This window comes from Neovison vison, chromosome 1, assembly GCF_020171115.1.
Source record: "Neovison vison isolate M4711 chromosome 1, ASM_NN_V1, whole genome shotgun sequence".
NCBI lineage: Eukaryota > Metazoa > Chordata > Mammalia > Carnivora > Mustelidae > Neogale > Neogale vison.
Window position 1 is genome coordinate 281115390 of NC_058091.1, and position 23961 is coordinate 281139350.

The window sequence follows — 23961 nt, forward strand, 5'->3', positions numbered from 1 at the left end:
TCAAAGAAAATTTCTCTACTTTGGTCTATGTCCCATTTTCCCCCCTCATCTACAACTTCATTTCCCATGTCTTTATTCTTCATACCTATTTTTATTAATAGTTTCCATACTATCAGCTTCCAGATATGGTTAGATTTCTCCTAGCCTCAAAAAGTAGAAAACAAACATATAAATATATATACTTTCACTTCCTCAATCACAGAGGGAGATGAGGAACACTGTAAAGCTATCTACATAAATAAAATATAAAAAAATTAGCTATTTGTTCTTCATACTTCCACACTACCATTGCTTTTATAATGGTAACCTATTTTTGCATGATCAGTCCAAAACTTTATTCTCCATCTTCATTTTTCTAAAATTTTGAGCATCATTTCTCATACGTTTCCTAGTTTTCTCCGTGTGCGTTTTAACTTGTGCCACTCTATGAACTTTCTGCTCTCATCATTAACCTCTACTCGTCTATTTCTCCTACACTCACCCCCCCACCTCTGCTCACATGATTGCTAAATTAGCACCTCTACTCCCGATCCCCAGTTTTCCTACACGTAGGCACTTTTTTTTTTTTTTTCAACTGAAACAGAACATTTTTACCGGGTGTTCTAGCCGTCTTCAAAATGAACACGTCCAAAAGTGAATGAAATCTTACCTTAAAATTCAGTCTTCCCAATTACTCATTCCTCCACCTGGCCTTACCTTTAACACCTTTATTCTGTATTCTCCAGTTGTAAAACTTAGAATCATCTTCCCGTTCCAACTTCCTTCTATTTCTGTACTAGATACTGTTGCAAAGTAGAACTTCTTGCCTCTTCTTTATTTCCACCATGTCCAACCTAGTCACCTCATATGACCATCACCTCCTTCTAACTGAACTCACATTTCATTCCAACTTATCATTTGCATAGCTTTCACAGCAAATTTTCAAAATAATAATTAAAAAGTGTCTTATTTCATTATGCTGCTCAGTTTTTCAAGAATTTCCAAATCTCCCTAGTGCATTCCATATTGACTCCAAATTCTTCTGGCCACTTTTAAATTCCTTTGTAATGGAACCCCACTGTACCTATTTCCCTCTATTTTCAGCGTCTCTCCAGAATGCACTCTTGCTCTGCAAGTGTTGATTTCTGCCCAGCCTCTCAAATGCTTTTACACTTCTTCACATATTAGCGTCTTTTGTTTCTCTTGTCCTTTTTGTTTCATGTGTCCCAAATCTTACCTGTCAGATCTAGCTTCATCAACCCTTTTGCTCTCCCTTCAAAGCAGGTATGTTGTTTGTCATCAGCCACATTTTCAGGAATTCATCACAAAGTGTAGTAGTAATTGTTGGCTGGGCCTCGGAAAATTAACCAGCTGTTAAGATCAATTATCCAGTCATTCACACTCATTTCTTCACTCATTTCACTTCTGTGCATATGGTTCTTAAACTAGCATCACTGCTCATCATCCTCTTGTTGGGTGAAGAACTAGGCCATGCCCATAAAAATGAATGAATCTTTATACACACTTTATGTGAAGACAACACTAAAGCTTTGGGAAAGTTTAGATAATCAAAAGGCACATTTTCAAGATTTGGTTAGTAGAATAGATATTGAAATGTCTGTATTATCATATAAGAGAATTTATATTTTCAGGTTAGATATTTTTCACTCATTATTTTTTTTAAGAATTTATTTATTTATTTGACAGAAAGAGGCACAGTGAGAGAGGGAACACAAGCAGAGGGAGTGGGAGAGGGTGAAGCAGGCTTCCGGCTGAGCAGGGGGCCCGACATGGGGCTCTATCCCAGGACCCTGGGATCATGACCTGAGCTGAAAGCAGACACTTGATGACTGAGCCACCCAGGTGCCCCATCCATAATTTTTTAATAATTCCATTAATTTTAAGGTCATTCTTCTGCCATTTAAGCTCTAAGTTTTCCAGTGAAAACAGTGATTCTCCATAACTCTTGAGGGTAGGAGAGAACAATAACATCATCAATAACTAAAACTACTTCTATTTATCTTGATACAATTTACATTCTAGTTGAATTAATTTGGTTTTCCAAGGCTTCATTCATTTAATCATTCATCAATAAGACAAATATATTTGGAGCACCTGCTATCTGCCAGAAATAAGTCATATGCTGAAGCTACAGTCTCTGTATCTACTCTCTTTGGGACTTTCCTAATCCACCCCCCACCCCCCAATCTGAAATGCTGTTTCTAGCCCTACCTCATTTTCATCTGTCAGAATTGCTGGATTGGCTAAGTGTCACTTCATTGCAGTTTCCTCCAGTCCCCTGAACTAAGTATCCTAAACTCTGTTCTCTCAGTTTCCTTCTTTCCTGAATTTCTAGAGTGCTTTGTTTATGTTCTTAATTATCATCTGAATTGATCATGTTGTACCTTGTATTTTAGTTTTATTCACACATTGTATACATGTCATGATGTCTTTCAAAGTATAAAAGATGAAACATTTTTTTGAATTGAAATAAAATTTTGTTGGATTGAAGTGAGAAATATGCACTACCAATACTGTGTTTAAGTGAATTATTCAGGGCACCTGGGTGGCTCAGTGGGTTAAGCCGCTGACTTCAGCTCAGGTCATGATCTCAGGGTCCTGGGATCGAGTCCCGCATCGGGCTCTCTGCTCAGCGGGGAGCCTGCTTCCCTCTCTCTCTCTCTGCCTGCCTCTCCATCTACTTGTGATTTCTCTCTGTCAAATAAATAAATAAAATCTTTAAAAAAAAAAAGATTAAGTGAATTATTCAAACATAGCATTTCACACTGATCAGTATAATTACATGATGACTTGTCCTCCCTTGGCTCAGGTTATTGGAATCTAGCTTAATGACAGATAATACAAATATGTGTTTATTCCTAAAACTGAATCTTATGAAATATTCAGTATTCACTTTAGAAAAATCTCCTTATCACAATGATGTAAGTAAATGACAGAGAAATTTATTATTAAGATATGTAAAGAGCTACATGAACTAAATGTAAAGACCTTTCTTGGATTAGTCACTCCATTATTCTTAGAAAGATGTTTCTTCGCAGTCTCTATGCCAAGTCACCATCTCCTTCTCTCAGAGATTTCCATCCCAGCCTCAGTTCCTGGTTCATATTTTCGTTGCCTAAGAGTGGACTTGGCTCATGACCATCACTTTGGCTCTTTCTTCCTTTCTGTCTATACCATTTCCCCCTTGGAGAACTCATCTTCTCCCAAGAGTAGTTTCAGTTTTCAAATCTATGCAAAAACTCTTAAAGTTGTTTCCTTAGCCCTGGCATCCCTTCTGAATTCTAGAATAGTATAGTCCCAACTGTCTGCCATCATGCAAATATGAAACATATTAAACTCATTATATCCAAAATGGAATTTATAATCTTCCCCACATCTACTGCAAAGCTTCCATGCTATCATTTTCTAGTTTCTCTGATTTAAGTCACAGTTTCATTTGATTCTCTTAGCTTCCTTCTTCTTGAATCCAGACAGTCCCACATTATTTTTCCTTCACAAGGAATTTTTACTCCCTTCGTTTCTGCCTTCCCCAAGTTAGTTTTCATATTAAACTTCTTAAAAATTGTTTCAGTACCCTCAGTTTCTTGCTCTTACATACATATATCTCCTATAATGTAAAGCTCTTAGATTTGAGAAGATTGTTGGAGCCTGTCTCAGTTCACCTTCTACAAGGAAGAGGATAGATACCCAGAGAGAGGCAGTTTTCTCAAGATTATAAGGTCTAGTTAGGTAATACTAAATACCTGAGGTTAAGCACCTGTGCATCCAGTCTAATCTTTCTGCCCTGTCACACAGCTTAGGTGGTTTTTTGTTTTTTTTTTAAGATTTCATTTATTTATTTGACAGAGATCACAAGTAGGCAGAGAGGCAGGCAGGGGTGGGGGGGGAACAGGCTCCATGCTGAGCAGAGAGCCCCATGTGGGGCTCTATCCTAGGGTCCTGGGATCATGAGCCGAAGGCAGAGACTTTAACCCACTGAGCCACCCAGGCGCCCCCACACTGCTTAGTTTTAAGTAGGTTTTTTTTTTTTTTTTTTTTTCCCCCTAAGACCAAGAAATTTTTTTGGTTAATAATAAACACAAATATTGCAAGATAATAGCAGACTTATTTTTCTATAAAGTTGTTTTAAAGTAAAGAGCAATGGAGTTGGAAAGTATTAAGGCAAAAAGTCAACATTATGCTTATTAAATAAGACTCCTGCTACTCAGTAGAATGCTTGATTGCCTGCTAATATCAATAAGGCTTGGAACTAAGTAAGTAGATATCACCTGTCCAAATTATGGATCTGTTATCGAGGATGCATTTTCAGTAGTACATATTTAGAGGGGAGGCAGAGATAAGTCCATAATTTTGCATTTGTGATGATCTATTTTGAGAATTAAAGCCAGTTATTTTCTATAAAAATACTCTGATGCATATAAGGAAAATTATCCTATGGCTTTAGCAGTATTTTTTATGTAAAAATTTTTATGTAAAAATATTTTTATGTAAAAATACTGATTAATATAAATCAAAATAAATACAATGTATAGCATGATCCTGGAAAGATCTCTGGGTTAGTGACCAGAAAACCTGGCTTCAAGTCTTACATGCCACTATCTAGCTGAGTGATTTTGGCTAAGGCACATACTATTTTGTTTTAGGTTTCTCATCTTAAAAATAAAGCTAATAAAACATTTTTGTATGTTTCACAGAACTGTTGAGTAAATACAATGAAATGATTACTATGAAAATACTTTGTGAATACCAAGTTGTTTTTATAGCAATTGGGAAATAGCTATTATTTGACAAACTCTTACAATGTTATAGTAGTTTGACAACATAGAGCTATCATACTGATTTACCTGATCAGTATTAGTTCCTAGAATTTCATCAATTCAGGATATTCTAGAAATGTTTGTGTTGATAACTTGCAGAGCATTTTACATTGATCCTAAGCATTATTTTCTTTTAACACATGTTTTATAATTTAATCTGATGTGACTTTGTTAATGGCATCAATCTCTGCTAATGTTTTTCCTACAGTATGCTTGACATCGCACTAATATTTAAAATGTCTCAACTCTTTGTTATTTTTCTTGATCTGTTTTGGAAAACCTAGTAACTTTCAATGTGATGGGTTTTGTCATTCTAAAATAATACCCTTATTTCTTTCAAAAACTGACATATATATTTTACTCATAGGAGGACTAACATAAGACAAATGTCTATGAAACAAATAGTTTTCCCTTGGATTTAAAAAAAAATTGAGTATGGTTGACACACAATGTTACAGTAGTATCAGGTGTATGACATAGTGATTCAACATCTCCATATATTATACTATATTCACCAAATAGTATAGCACCACAGATGGTGTAGCTACCATCTGTCATCTGCAGTGCTATTACAATATCATTGACTGTATTCTCTGTGTTGTACCTTTTGTTCTAACAACCTGTTCATTCCCAAACTGGAACCCTGTATCTCCCGCTCCCGTTTACCCATTTTGCCCATCTTCTTACCCCCCTTTCCTCTGGCAAGCATCGGTTCTCTGTTTTTATAGGTCTGATTCTGCCTATTGTTTGGATGTTTATTCTTTTTTTTTTTTTTAACTTCATTTTATTAGAATGTCTTAGTGCTGGTCATTTTTGTTTTGTTTTTATTTAAATTCAGTTAATTAATATATAATGTTTATTGGTTTCAGAGGTAGAAACCAGAGGTTAGTGATTCATCAGTCTTATATTATACCCAGTGCTTATGCCCTCCTTAATGTCAGTCACCCAGTTCCCCATTCCCCCCTCCAAAAGACCCTCAGTTTGTTTCTTATGATTAAGAGTCTCTTATGGCTTGTCTCCCACTCTGATTTCATCTTGTTTTATTTTTTCCTCTCTTCCCCTATGATTCTCTGTTTTGTTTCTTAAATTCCATGTATCAGTGAGATCACATGATAACTGTCTTTCTCTGATTGGCTTAATTTCGCCTAGCACAATACCCTTAGTTACAGCCATGTCATTGTAAATGGCAAGGTTTCATTTTTTTTTAAGATTTTATTTATTTATTTGACAGAGAGAGAGAGAGATCACAAGTACACAGCGAGGCAGCAGAGAGAGAGGGGGAAGCAGGCTCCCTACTGAGCAGAGAGCCCAACGTGGGGGTCAATCCCAGGACCCTGGGATCATGACCTGAGCTGAAGGCAGAGGCTTAACCCACTGAGCCACCCAGGCACCCAAGATTTCATTTTTGATGGCTAAGTAGTATTCCACTGTGTATCTATACCACATCTTCTATATATATTTATTTGTCGATGGACATTTATGCTTTTTCCATAGTTTGGCTATTGTGGACATTGCTGCTATAAACATTGGGGTATAGGTGCCCCTTTGGATCACTACATTTGTACCTTTGAGGTAAATACCCAGCAGTGCAATTGCTGGGTCATAGGGTAGCTCTATTTACAACTTTTTGAGGAAGCTCCATACTGCACCAGCTTGCATTCCCACCAACAGTGTAAGAGGGTTTCCCTTTCTCCACATCCTTGCCAACATCTGTCATTTCCTGACTTGTTAATTTTAGCCATTCTGACTGGTGTGGGGTGGTATCTCATTGTGGTTTTGATTTGTATTTCCCTCATGCTGAATGATGTTTAGCATTTTTTCATGTGTGTGTTGGCCATATGGATGTCTTCTTTGGAGAAGTGTCTATCCTTGTCTTTTGCCCATCTTGACTGGATTATTTGTTCTTTGGGTATTGAGTTTGATAAGTTCTTTATAGGTTTCAGGTACTAGCCCTTTATCTGATAAGACATTTGCAAGTATCTTCTCCCATTCTGTCAGTTGTCTTTTGGTTTTGTGGACTGTTTCCTTTGCTGTGCAAAAGCTTTTGATCTTGAAGTCCCAGTAGTTCATTTTTGCTCTTGCTTCCCTTGCCTTTGGAGACATGTCTAGCAAAGAGTTGCAATTGAGATCAGAGAGGTTGCTGTCTGTGTTCTCCTTAAGGATTTTTTTTTCCCTTTTTTTTTTTTTCCCTTAAGGATTTTAATGGATTCCTATCTCACATTAAGGTTTTTCAGCCATTTTGAACCTATTTTTGTGTATGATGTAAGGAAATGGTCCAGTTTCGTTCTTCTGCATGGGGCTCTCCAATTTTCCCAGCACCATTTGTTGAAAAGGCTTTTTTTTTTCCCATTGGATATTCTTTCTTGTTTTGTCAAAGATTAGCTGACCATAGAGTTGAAGGTCTGTTTCTGGGCTCTGTATTCTGTTCCATTGATCTGTGTGTCTGTTTTTTGTGAAAGTACCATATTATCTTGATGATGACAGCTTTGTAATAGAGCTTGAAGTTTGGAGTTGTGATGCCACCACCTTTTTAGATTCTACATATGAATAAAATCATATGGCATTTGTCTTTCTCAGTTTGACTTATTTCACTTAGCCTAATATCCCCTAGGTCCATCCATATTGTCACAGATTATAAGATCTCATCCTTTTTTATGCTGCACAGTATTCTATTATATGTATCACACATATATACCACATAATATATCCAAACATACATATACATGCATAAACGCACGTCACATCTTTATCCATTCATCTGTCAATGGATACTTGCTTCCATACCTTGCCTATTATAAATAATCCTGCAATAAACTCTTGGATGTTTAGCAAACAGTAGAAGAATGGAAGCTCTACCCACCAGGACCAGCATAGGTTTCTGGGAACATCGTAGGCCAGATCTCAGACCAACCACTCTGTAACCTCAGGGAACCACGGTGTTTGAAAAATAATACTTTCAAACATTCTTATCACTCCCCTCTGTGACTAATTTCTTGAAAGCGGTTGGGGTTTACAAGACTAGCCACTATGGGTCCCATGGCTCTTCCTCCACCCCCTAACTATACTGGCTATAACTGAGTCCTTACTTATTTACAAGAATGTGTGGAATCTGTTCACATTTCTTCAGAGTTTTAATCTAGTTAAGTTTTATGTATTCAGTTTTTAAAAATCTTTTCTCAGAAGTTGGATTTTCTATTTCTTTAATCCTCTTCCCCCCCCCCCATTCCTTGCGGGACACATCACTTGTCCACATTTTTGTGATATTGAGGTCCCCAAAACCGAAATATTCAAGAGATAGATACTTATATACTGAAATTATAAGACATTGCCTTTGTTTCTCAAAGTCTTGAGTGTTCATGCATTCATTTATTCAGCAGTTATCTAGAGAGTTCACTGTAGTCGTGGACATTATTAGATGATAGGGATATAACGAAAAGTAGAATACATGTGATTCCTGACTACAGTACGTCCACTGTAGTTGGAGAAATAGGCCTTGGAAAAATTGTCCACATACAAATAAAAATACAAAGCATTTGTGTGTGTGTGTGTGTACACCTGCATGAACGAAAAGCCAAGGTACTTAGGAACTGTATGACTAGGGCACTAGGCCAAGTGTGGACATTATTTCTTCATTCCTCAATAAGGTGTCGTCATTACCTTCTGTAGATACCAAGAGAAGGCTTGTGAGAGCTTGTGCCTGCCCAGACATTTTTTGCAATCTCGTATGAGGTGTGACTAAGTGTCTTTAGGATATGTTGTTATTTTTTTATTGAGCAACAGTTACAACTCGAAGCAAAAGCAGTATGCTGGCTAAGGAAAAAAGTTTTACTCAAATCCTAAATCCCTTTTCCACATTGCCAATTTGCCACCACCCAGAAAGATATTCTGGAGATGCTCGTGCTTGTCCCTGGATTAGGGTTAATACAGCCTAAGGTTCACGTGCCCCACTGGTTTAGAGGAAAAAGAGAAATGACTGTGGCTTAGAGACTTTAGGGTTGTGCTAGAGGGTGAAGAAGGGAAAGAGGAGAAAGGAATGAAGTGTATTCCAAGCACTTGCACGGAGCAGTTGTGCAGAAATTAAGACAAGGCGGCACAAAGGACAACTAATTAGATTAGCCTGGCTAAACCTCCATGAGCTGGTTGAGAATTAGCCAGAGAAAAGGTCAGAAAGATGCGTAGGAATGTAAATTAAGACGTTTACATCGATTTTAAATTGCCAGCAGTTTTGGCACGATTTAATTCTCATGAACATATTTTATAGGTTGATACTTCTCTTGTAACCTTTTGTTATTATATAACACAGTGTTTTGTTTTGTTTTGTTTTGCTTTTTGAAATAATGACCTTTGAGTTAGTAATCTCAAAACACAGCTAAATAATTATTTTGAGAATTGCTGTCTTTGACACATATGTAAGATCAGTTCTTGAGTCCTCCCTCCCCACCCCAGTTATCTCTCTGGTACCAGGAAAACTTGGAAATTTCATGTCTTCCCAAATGTTCTGCTTTTGTTATTTTGCTTTTTTTTAGCTATTGAAGAAGCTAAACCACAACCTGTCACTTAACCTGAAGGTGGAAGCCACATCTTTTAAAAATGAACTGAAATGCACAAATCACAAAAACCTCTCACAGAACTTAATAAATTTATAATTAGTTTTAAAATTTCCTACAGGGTATAGGGCTGCATGAAAAAACTCCTATAACTCCCACCGATTAATGGGATTCAGTTATCTGTGGAGCAACATCCTATTGTGGTTATACTGTCTGTTAAAGCCAAAAAAAAAAAAAATTTAATGAATGTCATCGAATGAAGAGGGGAGGGATGAAAGAAGAGATGCCAAACATATTTCTAGTTACAGCTGCTTAGAAACATCCATATATGGGGACTGAAGTGGAGTATTCATTCAGTTCATTTGTAGGGGACTGAAAAGTTCTCATGCTGGCAGTTCCGCTTAAAATACACCCAGGTGTTTTGTATGAATTACCCAGACAGTTGAAGAAACTTGGTCCTCAATTCTTAAGTATTCCACAATAAATTTTATTCTGCCCACACACCCTTGATACTTGTTACAGACCTGGGAACATGCTCCTGGGAGAAGCACGTTCTTCCTTGACACATCACCCATTCTGCTCCTCAGATAACACGCAGCTGCCGTGGGTGAAAACCTCAACGTAATTCAAGGGTGAAATGACATCTTTAGCATTGTTTTAGGGGGAAAAAACTCATAAACTAAATGGAAGTAGTATTTCTGTTATCCATGTAGAACCTAAAATTCATGGACATGAATAATTTTCAACCTCAAACATTGTTAAAATGAATAAGTAGATCTTGATTATTTGTAAGGGTATTTTGAAGAAAATATGGTACTGTGAAATTTATAACTATAAGCAGAATGTAATGCTTTTAATTGAGCTTTTATTTGATTACATTCTTGGCTGTCCTTGGTCATGATCCCTTATTTTAATTGGGAAAACAAGGTTTTTCAAAATATATGAAGAGAAAGTACTTGATGTAGCCTTAGATTTGTTTGATATCATAAGAGCTAAAGCTTTGACTGAAAATGTAAATACACCACCAGACCTGATAGTTTTCATGGTATTTAATCCCTTTAACTGTACCTTGTGTCTGTTTCTCTTGGTCTTCCTAATGGTAGCCCAGACACTGGCACAGCTTTTGTACCCAGAAAATGTAGATGTCATTGTGCACACCAACTCAAGTTTCTGTAGTTGTATAAATAAAGTATCAATTACTGACTCTGAAATCTTGCCCAGTTCTTCTGTCTTTCCCTCAAGGATAACTTGATCTCTTTCCTTGGTATGCCCTAGGATTGCTCTTTTTATAGGTGTCTCATAGAACTTACAATATTTTATTTTATTTTTAAAGGTTTTATGTATTCGTTTGACAGACAGAGATCACAAGTAGGCAGAGAGGCAGGCAGAGAGAGAGAGGAAGGAAAGCAGGCTCCCTGCTGAGCAGAGAGCCCGACGCGGGGCTGAATTCCAGGACCCTGGGATCATGACCTGAGCCAAAGGCAGAGGCTTTAACCCACTGAGCCACCCAGGTGCCCCAAACTTACAATATTTTAGAAAATACTATTGTTTATCTTTCCTAGACCTTCTTTTCTTGAGGACTGGGCTATGTCTAATTCTCTTTGTATGCTTCATGACAAGCCTAGGAAGCAGCATGTGTTTGTTGATAAATTGTGCTATGAATAAAATACAACCTCAGGACCTTCTCAGCAAATGCTATTGTTTGAACTTCTTTAATAATAGTACTTTTTAAAATGGTTGGCCAGTTTTTTCCTCTTTTGGAAACTCAGAGTATGTGCAATATATTATTTATGAACATGTCTTAAACTTTCTCCTATCTTAAGTGCAAATTTTCATCTTCCTATTAAGTTAGAAGTTCTGGAGGTCAGAATTTGTATATAATTTATGTTTGCATTTCTCAAAGTGCTTAGGACAATACCAACTATGTAGAAGGTAGCCAATGCATATTTGTTGGAATTATTATAATGTAACCATCTGAAGAAAATATTTGGTACTAAATTTGACTTTTGCTTTCCAAATGCTTTTTTGCCATTAGAGTATCTGAATTGACTTTCTTTTATACACTAGTGAGATCTTTCCAGGCCAAGGCAGAAAGAATTCAGAAATCACCTTTGAAATAGGCAATTTCGTAGTTCCTTTATCTATCTATCTATCTATCTATCTATCTATATATTGTTTGGAAAATCAGTCATTTACCACACTGGAAGGTTGGAGAAATGGCCCCTTTTTGAAAGAAAATCCAGGGCTGCACCTGGAGGTCCAGTGGAAGTTCAAGGCAGACTTGTGAGCCCCAATTTGGGGCATTCCATCTGGTGCTTGGCTTGGCCTCAGACCACTTTCTTAGGTGGCTGTGCTTGGCCTCACCTGTGGTCCCAGGCAGTTCCTCTGCATCCCAGCTTGCCCTGGCCCCACTGGGGCCTGTCCTTGGCCCTTGGAGGCCTCGAGTCAGTGCCTTTACCTGGCCTCTGCTCCCTTCCTTGCTGATTTTTGCTGGGGGCCCAGCAAGCCATCTTCATCTGGCTGCCTTCCGGAACACGTCCTCATCGGGGTCCTCTCTCACTGCCTGGCGGAAATATTTGGCTATGTGGGGGAATAGAGGTAGATGAACTATCATGTTTATTCTCTGGGAATGTAAATAAAGTCCCAATGGTATCTAGGTTGAAAGGCAAAGAAACCAAAGACCAGCCACTGAGCCATACCTGTAGCCCCGTGGTTTACTCCCCTTAAGAGCTTGGAACTTCCCTTGTGAAAATAATTTTGTTTTCATTTCAGATAGGCAACTGATAAGGGCGGGTGCCAAGTGTGGCTATGCTGCCCTACTGTGCTACTAAGTGTGGGAAAGTTTTATTTTAATATTGCTCTTAAATCCTTGATGCGTTTATTTAAGGATTGAATATGGCGGAAGGAATATAAGCATGAAAATTGGTCATGGGTTCAAAAGTTGTATTCATTTCTTCCCTGCGAAATTTAGAATGTCTCTTAGTTGGATGAGTTTCAGTTTCCTCTTAAATTTAGATAATGCTGCCAACCCCTTTGATTGTTATAAGTATCATATGAGACAATGTTTACAAAACACCTGTTGTAAATGTTACTTATACTTTATTGTCCTGATGCTGCTTTCCTTTTTAATACTCAATGAGGTAAATTATTATATGCAGAAATCAGGATCTTGAATACACTCAAAAACTTCCACAAAATGTAAACATTTTGCATACTTGGGCACACAGTAATGTGCTTTGATACTGATTTTGAACCTTCCGTCATACCCTCAAGCTGAAGCAATAATGCAAATGTGGCTTTGGCAGCTTAGGGGTGAACAAACGAAAGGGTTTGTTGGGATTTGCAGAGTAACAAGAAACATAAGGAAGTGACCTATTTATCAGTGACAAGAAAGATAAAGTGGACAATTAGAGAACACAAGCAGGGTGGTGGGAAGATTGTGGTAGTAACGAGGGAAGAATTATTCTGAAATTAAAACCTCCAGTTTGAATTAACCTTAAGTTAGGTATGTATTTAGACAGGGAACAATTCACTCACTCATTTCCTTCTTTTTAAAATTGCACAGTGGAGGGATGAAAGTATATCAGCAAATGGAAAGCCCTTAGAAGCTGATAGTTATTTTTTTATTTTTTGCAATTACTTTGTATTTATTGTATTTATTCTTTTTTCTCCTTTTTTCTCTACAAATTTTTACTTCAATTCTAATTAGTTAACATATAGTGCAGTATTGGTTTCAGGAGTAGAATTCAGTGATCCATCTCTTACATATAATAATACCCCATACTCATCACAGCACCTGCCCTCCTCAAAACCCATCACCACCCATCTAGCCCATCCCCTACTCCCCTCCCTCCGTCATTCCAGTTTGTTCTCTGTGCATAAGAGTCTCATATGATCTCATTGAATTGAGCTTCAAAATAAAAGTGTCTGTGTCAATGTCTGTGTCATAGGATTATCTATTGGTAAGATGCTAATATGGAGTTTCTTTTAGTCTGTCTTTGGAAATAGTTAAAATAAAATAAAAATAAAACAAAAATAAAGTAATTTAAAAAATGGATGTCAATTTAATGAATCCAAACTAGAATGAATGGCGCTAGAACACATTTTGGTTAACATGACCATAGACAATACTTGTACTTTCCTTAAAGGAATGAAGTGCTGAGAGTCATAGTGGAGAATAAAAAATTTAAAAAATCACTTTATGGTAAATCAAATAAAAATGCTAGGAAGTGAAGGAATAGTATTAGTATTTACTATTACTATTTTATTTAAAAATAGTATTTTTAAAGTGAAGCAGTAGGAGCTGTCTTACAGATTTTATACTCCCCTTTTAAAATTAAGAATTTTTGTTTTATGGAAAATCTATGTCACCATAAAGATAGAAAACTGCAGCATAGAACTACTTAATCTTCAGGGAGTTCTTTCACATTCTTTACCTTTTAATTAAAGCTGTATGGATTTGTGGAAATGATATTTCATGTGTGACAATTAGGAGTAAACAGCTGTTTTGATTCAGTAGAATGAAAGTTGTGGCCGTCTGTGAAGTAAATTTGAATGACATAATGAAAATACCCTGAATGACATCTTTCTTCCTGTTGTCTAAAACAAGAAAATTAGAATAGTTAAAAAATATGCATCATAAAAAAATTTTAAAAATTAAAAAATTAAATATGCATCATAATTCTACCACTCACAGATAAATACAAAAGGCTTACACAAATTTAATTCTAAATCATCTAAAGGAACAAATGGTCATTTACTTTAATTAAAATCTTATAATGTATAATAATTTCTCCTTAACATAAATATGATTAATTTGGATTTGATCACTGGGAAATCAGAAGTATATACTATTTGTTAGGCAATTTAAGTATAGAGAATTTTGGCATTTACTTTTGCTAGAAATAAATGCAAGAGCAATATTTTCAGACACTGTTATTAAATGGTATATCAAATTATTATTGACACCATATTTTGATAAAATACCGTTCAATAGGAGGTGCTCTCAAATGCTGAAAATATTGCATGGAGAAATTAAGATAAGAGTTAGAGGCAGGGAGATGAACCCCAGCTGGGCTCTGGACCGAATAAAAGAGAATACTGGCATTTAATTTGGCCATTGCGGTCACGGAGGGAAATATAGAAGTTGATTTTGGGTTTTGGGAGAAGGAAATCCCAGGCATTTTTTGGGCAGTGGAAAACACAAAGAGTCTGGAAAACAGTATTTTTAAAATTAGCTGAGGACCATGTATGTACAAAAAAAGATAAGCTTCAAGATATAGAATTGGGACACACTAGAGATGTTGAATGATTACATCTCATTTTGCAAGCAATAGGAAAAGTCTGGATATAAATAGAAAGTAATTTACTAGGGCAGGTAGAAACAGGAAAATTAGTAAGCAGAATAATGATATAATAAAAACTTCATAAAGAATGTTGGCAATGGAACAAAATGAAAAGCTGAATATGAAAGGTATTGTATTAGAAAGAATGTAAGGCTGGGCAAATGATCAAATGTTGGAACTGGGCTGATGGAATAGTCAGGGATAATTTTTAAATTTTCTGCCTAGTGGTTGGCTGAAAGAAAGAATGAAAAGAAGAAGAGGAAGAAGCAGCAACAGCAGAAGCAGCAGCAGCTGCTATGTTATGCTGTGTTATAATAAATAAAAATAAAAATATCAGGAGAATTATTTTTGGGCCATAAGGTTAATTGGTTTGGATTTAACCTTGTTGAGATGACTCTTCTATTGGGACTAACGACTGAGTGTAATTAGAAATGCATAACTCTGTCACAGAGGTTAAGGCTAGTGATAGATTTGAGAATGACTTATATTAACATTTTAGTTACGTTGACATATTATGTTCATATATTAGCGTTTGGTAGTTGATGTGACCGGAGAAAAGAGTAATGGAAGGCTGACAAGCTACGTGAGATGATCACGTAGAAATGTCTACTGTAATGGAGGAAGAAGAGGAGTTAGATAAAGGTGGAGGAAAATAAATTTCTGTTAATATATAAATATGAGTGAGGCACTATGAAAATGGAGAATCATAGAAACCAAAGGTTTGAGAGAGTTTCAAGTAGGGGGAGTGAATAGTCAAAGTTGTAAATGCTGTAAACGAGAGTAAATGGACCAATATAAGGCCATTGATGTTGGCCCTGAGAAGATGAACACACAATGAAGTACAATTACAGAAGAACGGGGAGGCAGAAAAACATAGTTGCTTTTGCCTGGAGTGGTATAGATCTTATATAGATCTCTTATATAGATCTCTTATAGATCTCTTATATAGATCTTAAGATAGATCTATCTATAAGAGATCTATATAAGATCTATATATAAGTGGTATAGATCTTATATAGATCTTAATACCTTCGTAGGAGTTAAATTTGCATCCCATTAGCTCATTTTAATCAATAAGGTTAGTTAACATGTAATATAACTTCAACCCATCTCATGTTTTCATTGGGTAAATTGCTATGTTTACTTAAAAATCTCTAAATGGGGGCGCCTGGGTGGCTCAGTGGGTTAAGCTGCTGCCTTCAGCTCAGGTCATGATCTCAGGGTCCTGGGATCGAGCCCCGCATCGGGCTCTCTGCTCAGCAGGGAGCCTGCTTCCTCCTCTCTCTCTGCCTGTCCCTCTGCCTGCTTGTCATCTCTCTCTGTCAAATAAATAAATAAAATCTTTAAAAACAAAAACAAAACCAAAACAAAACAAAAAACAAAAACTCTAAATGTCTTCAAATATAGTTTAACTTAGTTTTGTCTATAACTTAGGCTAAAGTTCCTACAATTAGGATCTTAGCAAGGTTTTACTGTAGTAAGAAAATTAGTCTATTTTCACTTCAAATTGCCTATATTTGAATTGTCTGTGTTTTCTGATATCTTCACTCCACACTGCCCGTGGACAATAAATATGGCCTTGTAGGACATTAAGACATTAAGACAGGTAACAGACCTGATCAAGAAAACTTCTTTGCAAAGCTTAGAAAAGGCATCCATAAGTCCTTTAAAACATCAGCCCCAAGCTGAGTAGTCTGTAGATAGTGAGGTTTGTAAGTCACAAAGGATGTCTGAGAAGCCCTCCGAGCGGAGTTCAGTTATTGGCTGCTTGAGATTTGATGCCGTGAATTGAAACTGACGTACTATGAAGAGGGCATAGCATTTATGAGAAGACACTTCATTTTTCAACAAAATCGTGCCCAAGAATGGGTGAAGGGCAGTGGGAGTTACAGGCTTCTAGTTATGGGATGAGTGAGTCACAGGGATAAAAGCTGCAGCTTAGGGAGTGTAGTCAGTGGTATTATGCTAGCATTGTATAAATGCCACTGATAGCTGTGCTTGTGGTGAACGTAGCAGAACAGAGAGACTTGTCAAATCACTGTGTTGTATGCCTAAAACTAATGTAATGTTCTGTGTCAGCTATACTCAATTAAAAGAAAAGATGTGTATCTAATAGTCAAGCTCTTGGACTTTAGAAAATTAAATCAGCTTACACAGAATTTGAAAAATAATTGCAAGGACTGTGTGTTTAATAAAAAGTAAATTCACTGGACATTTGTTTACTTATTTATATAGATTGAGAAGTAATTTTATTTACAAACATGCCCAACTTATGGTTCATATCTAAAAACATAATTTTTAGCAGAAAGTCTTAAGTGAATAATAGGACAGACAGGTTTGTCGCATAATTTGACTTCAACTGTAGGTAAAATTGTGGCCACGTGTAAATCTGGCATCATTTCAAGGGTTTAACCAGAAGTTCTTTCTTCCATTCCACTTAACAAAAATATTTCATCATAAAGGGGAAGAAGAGAATATTTCATTCAATATTTAGACAGACAGATTTAACAGCAAGCACCTCCAGTAGCGAAACATGGTAGTTTTTAAATTTAAGGCTCTAAGTTAGAAATATTTGGCATCAGATTATTTCAACTATTTCAACTTATAGGGAGGTAAGAAACCTGAAGGATCATGGGAACTCTTGTTATGTCAGTGGGGGCTGTCTTGTTTACCACAAGCCGTAGAGGTACGCAAGTGGGTGGAAAGAAAGAAAGAGGCAAAATTGAATTTTCAGTTCCTCGGAGTTTAATATCATGGACCAATCTTTACAATGCTATTTTTTCTCTTCTAAAAACTCATGGGGGGAAATGGATTCTTAACATTAAAAAAAATTTGTCAAGAAAAGTAATTATTTTATTAGTAGTTAAAAAGTATAGTTATTAGTGATACATTAATTATAATTGAAAGGCTATTTTATTTTGTCTATTTCATCCACTTTCAGTATAAGGCAAAAATGCATTGATAATTACTGTAATTGTCAAGACTTGCTTCTTAGTGAGTGCCCTGTCTGCTTTCCTGGTTTTTTTTTTTTTGGTTGTTGTTAAGATTTTATTTATTTATTTGTGTGTGTGTGTGTGTGAGAGAGAGAGAGAGAGAGAGCGCACAAGCAGGCAGAGTGAGAAGCAGGCTCCCTGCTGAGCAAAGAGTCCAATGTAGGACTTGATCCCAGGACCCTGGGATCATGACCTGAGTCAAAGGCAGCAGCTTAACTGACTGAGCCACCCAGGCGTCCTTGCTTTCCTGGTTTTTCAGAGAAACTTTCTGTATAACAGGTTCTGTACACTACTCTTTGCATACATAATTGCCTGAAGTTTTCCTGCAGAGAAACTCAGAGCAGTAGAAGAAAATTGAAGTTCTTGGCAGTTAAATACCTTGCCCAATCCCATACAGCTAGTGGAACTGAGATTTGAACACTAGTCTGCCTTTAAAGTCCAACCAAGACTTATACAAATGTTGTCTCTGTAAAGCAGGATGAATAGAAGAAGGTGGATTTTATAATTTGTGAAACCAAGTGTCAAGTCCAAAACTGCTTCATTTTCTGGCTCTTTAACCTCAGAACGTATTCCTAATCTCTGTTTCCTTTTTAATTTGTTACATTGTCTTCTATGTTATAAAAACCCTCAATTAGAAAAATCCAGAGTTATATAAAGAATAAGTTAAGAAATTATTTACTGCATTAATGACTCATCATCTTATTAAACAGGATTTCTTTAAAAATACCCACTGAAGTATATGTTTCCATTAAAAGTTTAATTAATACATCTTCTTAACATTTGTTATCCTAGATATTGTCTATGTTACTGTAGAAGCTAAACACAATATAAAAGTACAGTTTTGAACTTCAAAGAATTTATATCCATGAGTACTGTATAGAATTATTGAATCACTATATTGTACACCTGAAACTAATATAACATTATATATAAACTATACTGGAATTGAAATTAAAAGCTTAATAAAAATTTTATAAGAAGAATTTAAATCCAGGAATGATGGAGGAATCAAAAATAGATAATTAGTAACAAAAGGAAAAATAAAATAAGAAGCATGCTGAAAGTATATATTGCTCTGGGGGTGGCTAAAAAAAAAAAAACACACTAAGAAACTCAGTATTAGAACAAGGCTTGAAGGGTAAGTAGAGTACTAATAGGAAAATGAATAAATAGACTGGAAGAAACTATATTTCCTATACAATTACCTAGGTGAGCATGACGGCAAGGTAAGAGTAAGTTCTCTCTTGCTTAAGATACGATATTCTTACATACAGTGGTTAAGAAGAGGCTGAGAAGGGAGGAAAAGGCTATATTATAAAGTGCCTTGAAAATCAGGCTGAGTTATTTTTACTTAATTAAGAGAGTCATAGACGTTTGTTGACCTGGCAAGTTATGTGTTAGATAACACAGCACTCTGGGACTGATGGGTAAAAATTGGTCAGATTCCATAGACAGGAGACTTGAGCTATTCTAAAGCAAGAACTAGTTCTGCCCAAACTAGATAACTGGGCATAGAAAGAGGAATGAATAGGAAAGACTATTCCATATTAACATGTATAAGACTTAGATATTAAAAATTAAGAAAGAGTGAGCTTCAGTATTCAAGAGACATTTTCAGAGCAAAGAGTCAAGAAAAGAAACTTGTGGGCAGGTAGGCAAGAGAGTCTCATGAGGTCAATTTTCAGGAACATATTCTTTGCTTAAAAAACAGAAGTTATATCATACTTTGAGAGTGGGTGACAACTGTATTTTCCTTGGCTAGATAAGGAATGAATCCATGTTAACTGCAGAAAGTGTTATATTATGCAAAGTCTATAACAAGATCTGTGTTTATGTCTGTAAAAGAGAGTCAGCGATACTTTAAAAGGAAATTATAAGATTTAATGGAGCTTTATATTGATAATGAGATTTCTGATGGCTTCAGACCATATTAAGTACCACTAATAAAAAGCTATGGTGTGCTAAAAATTATTGCTCCAAGAATGAATAAATGCCACTTTATCCTCTTCATTTCTTTTGAGTAAGAGGGACAGGATATATCTTTTCTTTAAAAATGTCTTCTGTCTTAATGAGAGAAATGTAAGGATATCTGTAAAAGTGAGTATTTTTTCAATGGGCTTCTGGCTGTCACTGCAGAATTGTTTTTCTTTTGGTTTGTGAAGGTAAATGAATACTAAGTAGGCCACCAGCATTGTGGGCCACGATGGTTATATGCTAGGATATATGATTTGCATATATTATTTTATTTAATCTGTAAAACTCTACACATTTGGTTCCATAATAATCTTCATTTTACAGACGAAAAAATTAGGATTGGAGAATTTAAATAACTTGTCTCCAAATTAAACAGCTGGTAAGAATTTCTAGTTGAAGATAGTTGCAGTGGGAATTGTAAAGGGCAAATGGATGAATACAACTCACACGTAGGTGTTGGAACCAAACAGTCTTGGTGACTGATCCGCATGTGAGATTGAGTAGATTTAAGGCCAGGAGTTTTCTAGGATTGCTCCAGGGTTTCTGGCTTGCAAATAAAGTATAGAGTTGTTCCATTCCCTGGCATAGGGAATATGTGAGAAATCTATACAAGAAGGGAGATGATGCGTTTGAGCATATGCCTGCTGTGACGTGAGTGTGAGATTTGCTTGGGGCTAGATTCAATAGGCTGCTGATTAGGAGGTTAGGCAGGAACGGACCAGAGGTGGAGCTTTTGGAGTCATCGGTTATGAATTAATCATAAATATGTGGATGAGTGTATGATACTGCTCAAAGAGCAAGTGTAGAATAGAAGTAAAAAGGACTATGTGTGTCACCCAGGGGAACGGCATCCTTCAAGTGGAGGGCAGAGAGATGAGCTCACAGAAGAGACTGATAAGAGTGTCCAGAAAAGTGAAAATCCTCAGGGCACACATGGTTCCATTTTTATAGTTTAATGATGTCACTTTCTGTGAAACAGCTATTACAATATTGCATCTCCTCTACATCCCTCCTCTGCCCTTGGTGTATTAAATGGCACATTGTGTATTTCCATTAAAAGAGGAGGGGAAGAAAAGAGAAAATATGTTATTGAAATTGACAGTGCATGATGTATGATTGACATGGGTATTTGTATATGTGTGCATAACTGTGTAGGTACGTTTTGACACAAAGACTGGTGAAATCTTCAAAATGAGAAACATTTGCTTTTTACATAATCCTGGGAGGGTGGAGACAAGGAGAGAGAAGGCCCATTATAGTTCTTTCTTATGCAACTAGTTTTATCCCAAGTCATTCATAACCAGGGATGATAGTAATTTTGAAAGGATTATGCAAATTGTACCCCATTTGGTCTAAGTAGAGGAAGTAATGTTAAATAAAGAGATCTTGGTTAACAGAAATTTCTGTCATAGAAATTTACATCATTGGGGCATTGGGTGCCTCAGTCCATTAAATGTCTACTTTCAGCTCAGGTCATTGGATGGAGCCCAGCATTGGACTCCCTGCTCAGCAGGAAGCCTGCTTCTCCCTCTCCCACTCCCCCTGTTTGTGTTCCCTTTCTTGCTGTCTCTCTATCAAAAAATAAATAAAATCTTATTTTATGGGGCGCCTGGGTGGCTCAGTGGATTAGGCCGCTGCCTTCAGCTCAGGTCATGATCTCAGTGTTCTGGGATCGAGCCCCGCATCGGGCTCTCTGCTCAGCGGGGAGCCTGCTTCCCCCCTCTCTCTCTGACTGCCTCTTTGCCTACTTGTGATCTCTCTCTCTGTCAAATAAATAAATAAATAAATCTTTAAAAATAAATAAATAAATAAATAAATAAAATCTTAAAAAAAAAGAATTATTTGGGAAAACAGTGGGAATATATTTGAAGTAGCTGTTTAATGAAACAGTGATACAATTTTAAATAGATTCTAGTTTAAAATTTAGAGTGGTCTGTTCAGTTATTTTTAGCCTCAGAACAAAATTAGTTTTCTCACTTCAAACTAAAAAAGAAGAAAGCATAAATATTTGGAGTGCTATGAAGCCATGGGCTAGCCTGCAATTTATAATTGACCTAATCTGTACTCTTAGAGATAATTTATAGTACCAATATTTTTAGTGTACCAATATTTTTAGTATTTTACTCTTTATTTTAATCAATGATTGATGGGTAATTGACATATAAAGTACTTCAAAACATCTCTAAAGAATCTTCACAATTTTTTTTTTTTTGGTGTAAATCTGCTGGTCTGATACATCTCCTTTATTTCAGTCTGTATTGCATGTTAACATGGAGGAGGTTGTCTTTACTTTTTTTTACTGGATAAATGGGGGATGTGTCTTCTTGAACTTATTTCAGTAACACTTTATATCAAGTAATTTTTAGAATTCTGTAAACACAATGATTTGCTTTAGAAATATATTAATTTTATTTAGATTTAAATTTATAACTATTGAAGGAGTTACCTTCCTTATAAAACAAACACTTTGTTATTTTACTCATTTATTTAACCATAAGTCAGTAATTTTTTTTTTTTTTTAAGATGGGGAAGAATGGTTATTGTCTGTGTCTTAAAATCTGATTTTTTTATTTGTTGTAGGTTTTATTGGGATTTAATAATGCTTATAATGATGGTTGGAAACCTGGTCATCATACCAGTTGGAATCACATTCTTTACAGAACAAACAACAACACCATGGATTATTTTCAATGTGGCTTCAGATACAGTTTTCCTTTTGGACCTGATAATGAATTTTAGGACTGGTACTGTCAATGAAGACAGTTCTGAAATCATCCTGGACCCTAAAGTGATCAAGATGAATTATTTAAAAAGCTGGTTTGTGGTTGACTTCATCTCATCAATCCCAGTGGATTATATCTTCCTCATTGTAGAAAAAGGAATGGATTCAGAAGTTTACAAGACGGCAAGGGCACTTCGCATTGTGAGGTTTACAAAAATTCTCAGTCTCTTGCGTTTGTTACGACTTTCAAGATTAATTAGATACATACATCAGTGGGAAGAGGTAAGACATATCTTTTACTTTTTTAAAACCACTATAGCATGAGATTGTTAACTATAACTTTTAAGATGAACACCTGTGCTATGTTTAATGAGTTTTATGAAATTCAAGAAGAAAAATTCTATTTATTCCTTTTGGTGCATGAGTGATATATTTGTATCTTCAAAGATACGGTCATACTGGATTTGAATCAACTGAAAAAGTAGTCATCGTAAAACAATTTTTTTATGCCAATTAAGTTTCTTTTTAAAAACAAATCCACTTTAATCAACAATTGTTTATCCTAATCAATGGAATCCCTTTTCTACCATGGGAAGTTTTTTTTTGATTTAATATGAATATATCAATTGCCATCTTTGACATAGATGTGTAGGCTCTGATTGCTAATCTGGTTTGTATCACTAGTTCTATGAGATAATCTGGTTTATGTTTCCTCTAATATTAAAATTTCAGAGAACTTGCATTTGAAGAAAACAGACTTTTAAAAGGTATTTCTAGTTGTATATGTAAAGACCGATTTTAGCATAATAATTTTGTCCAGTGTTATGCTCTGCCTGTAATTATTTCTTGTAATTTCTCCCTATTAATTCATTTCAAAACACTGAAAAATAGCATACTCAGGAGGGAAATTATTACATAGAAAACACAAATAGCGCAACGAATAAATATAATGAATCTGGCCAATATTTTGCTGAAGAGGGCATCTGTTGTTCTTACAGTGTTGGTAGGACCTGAAAGGGCTCAGCCAACTGGAGTTTCGAAAGATCTGAGTTAAATGTACCATCACTGAGCAAAGGGGTTTATGTCCCGAATTCCAGAGACTGCTTCATAACCTTTTTGACTTTATTTTCCTTCTAAGTCTACTTTTTTAAGTTAATTATAACCTGAATTTTATTGTTGCATAAAAATGAGGATCAAAGAGGCTTATAGTGTCAGACCTGCACTAATGAAAACAATATATTGGAAATAGATTAATTATTGCTTTAGCACTGCAGAAATGCTTTTTAAAATTTTTAGGAAGAATTATGTTTTAGAAATTAGGTTTAAACAAGTCCTAAAATGGAACTTCTTAGCTTAGAACATTAGCTCTGCTTTCTGTGAGACTCTAGCAGTGTTTTGTGTGTGCTTGTCAATGACATTTTAGTTCACAGGATTTCAGGAAATGACATGCAATAATAAAACACTGCGTAAGATACTGCTGAAAGGCATAAAAATGGATCATTCTTAAAATATGGATATGGATTATATTCAAAATCGAATGAAGCACATTTGAGAGATTGGATT

General features: G+C 35.9%; 1 protein-coding gene across 1 annotated transcript in view; it reads left to right on the forward strand.

The window, feature by feature from the left end:
- The window catches only part of HCN1 (hyperpolarization activated cyclic nucleotide gated potassium channel 1), a 405582-nt gene that overhangs the window by 25590 nt on the left and 356031 nt on the right, over nucleotides 1-23961 (forward strand). Inside the window, exon 2 of the mRNA XM_044232186.1 lies at nucleotides 22257-22680. Coding sequence (XP_044088121.1) covers nucleotides 22257-22680 — 424 coding nt within the window. The remainder of the gene's footprint in view (nucleotides 1-22256; nucleotides 22681-23961) is intronic.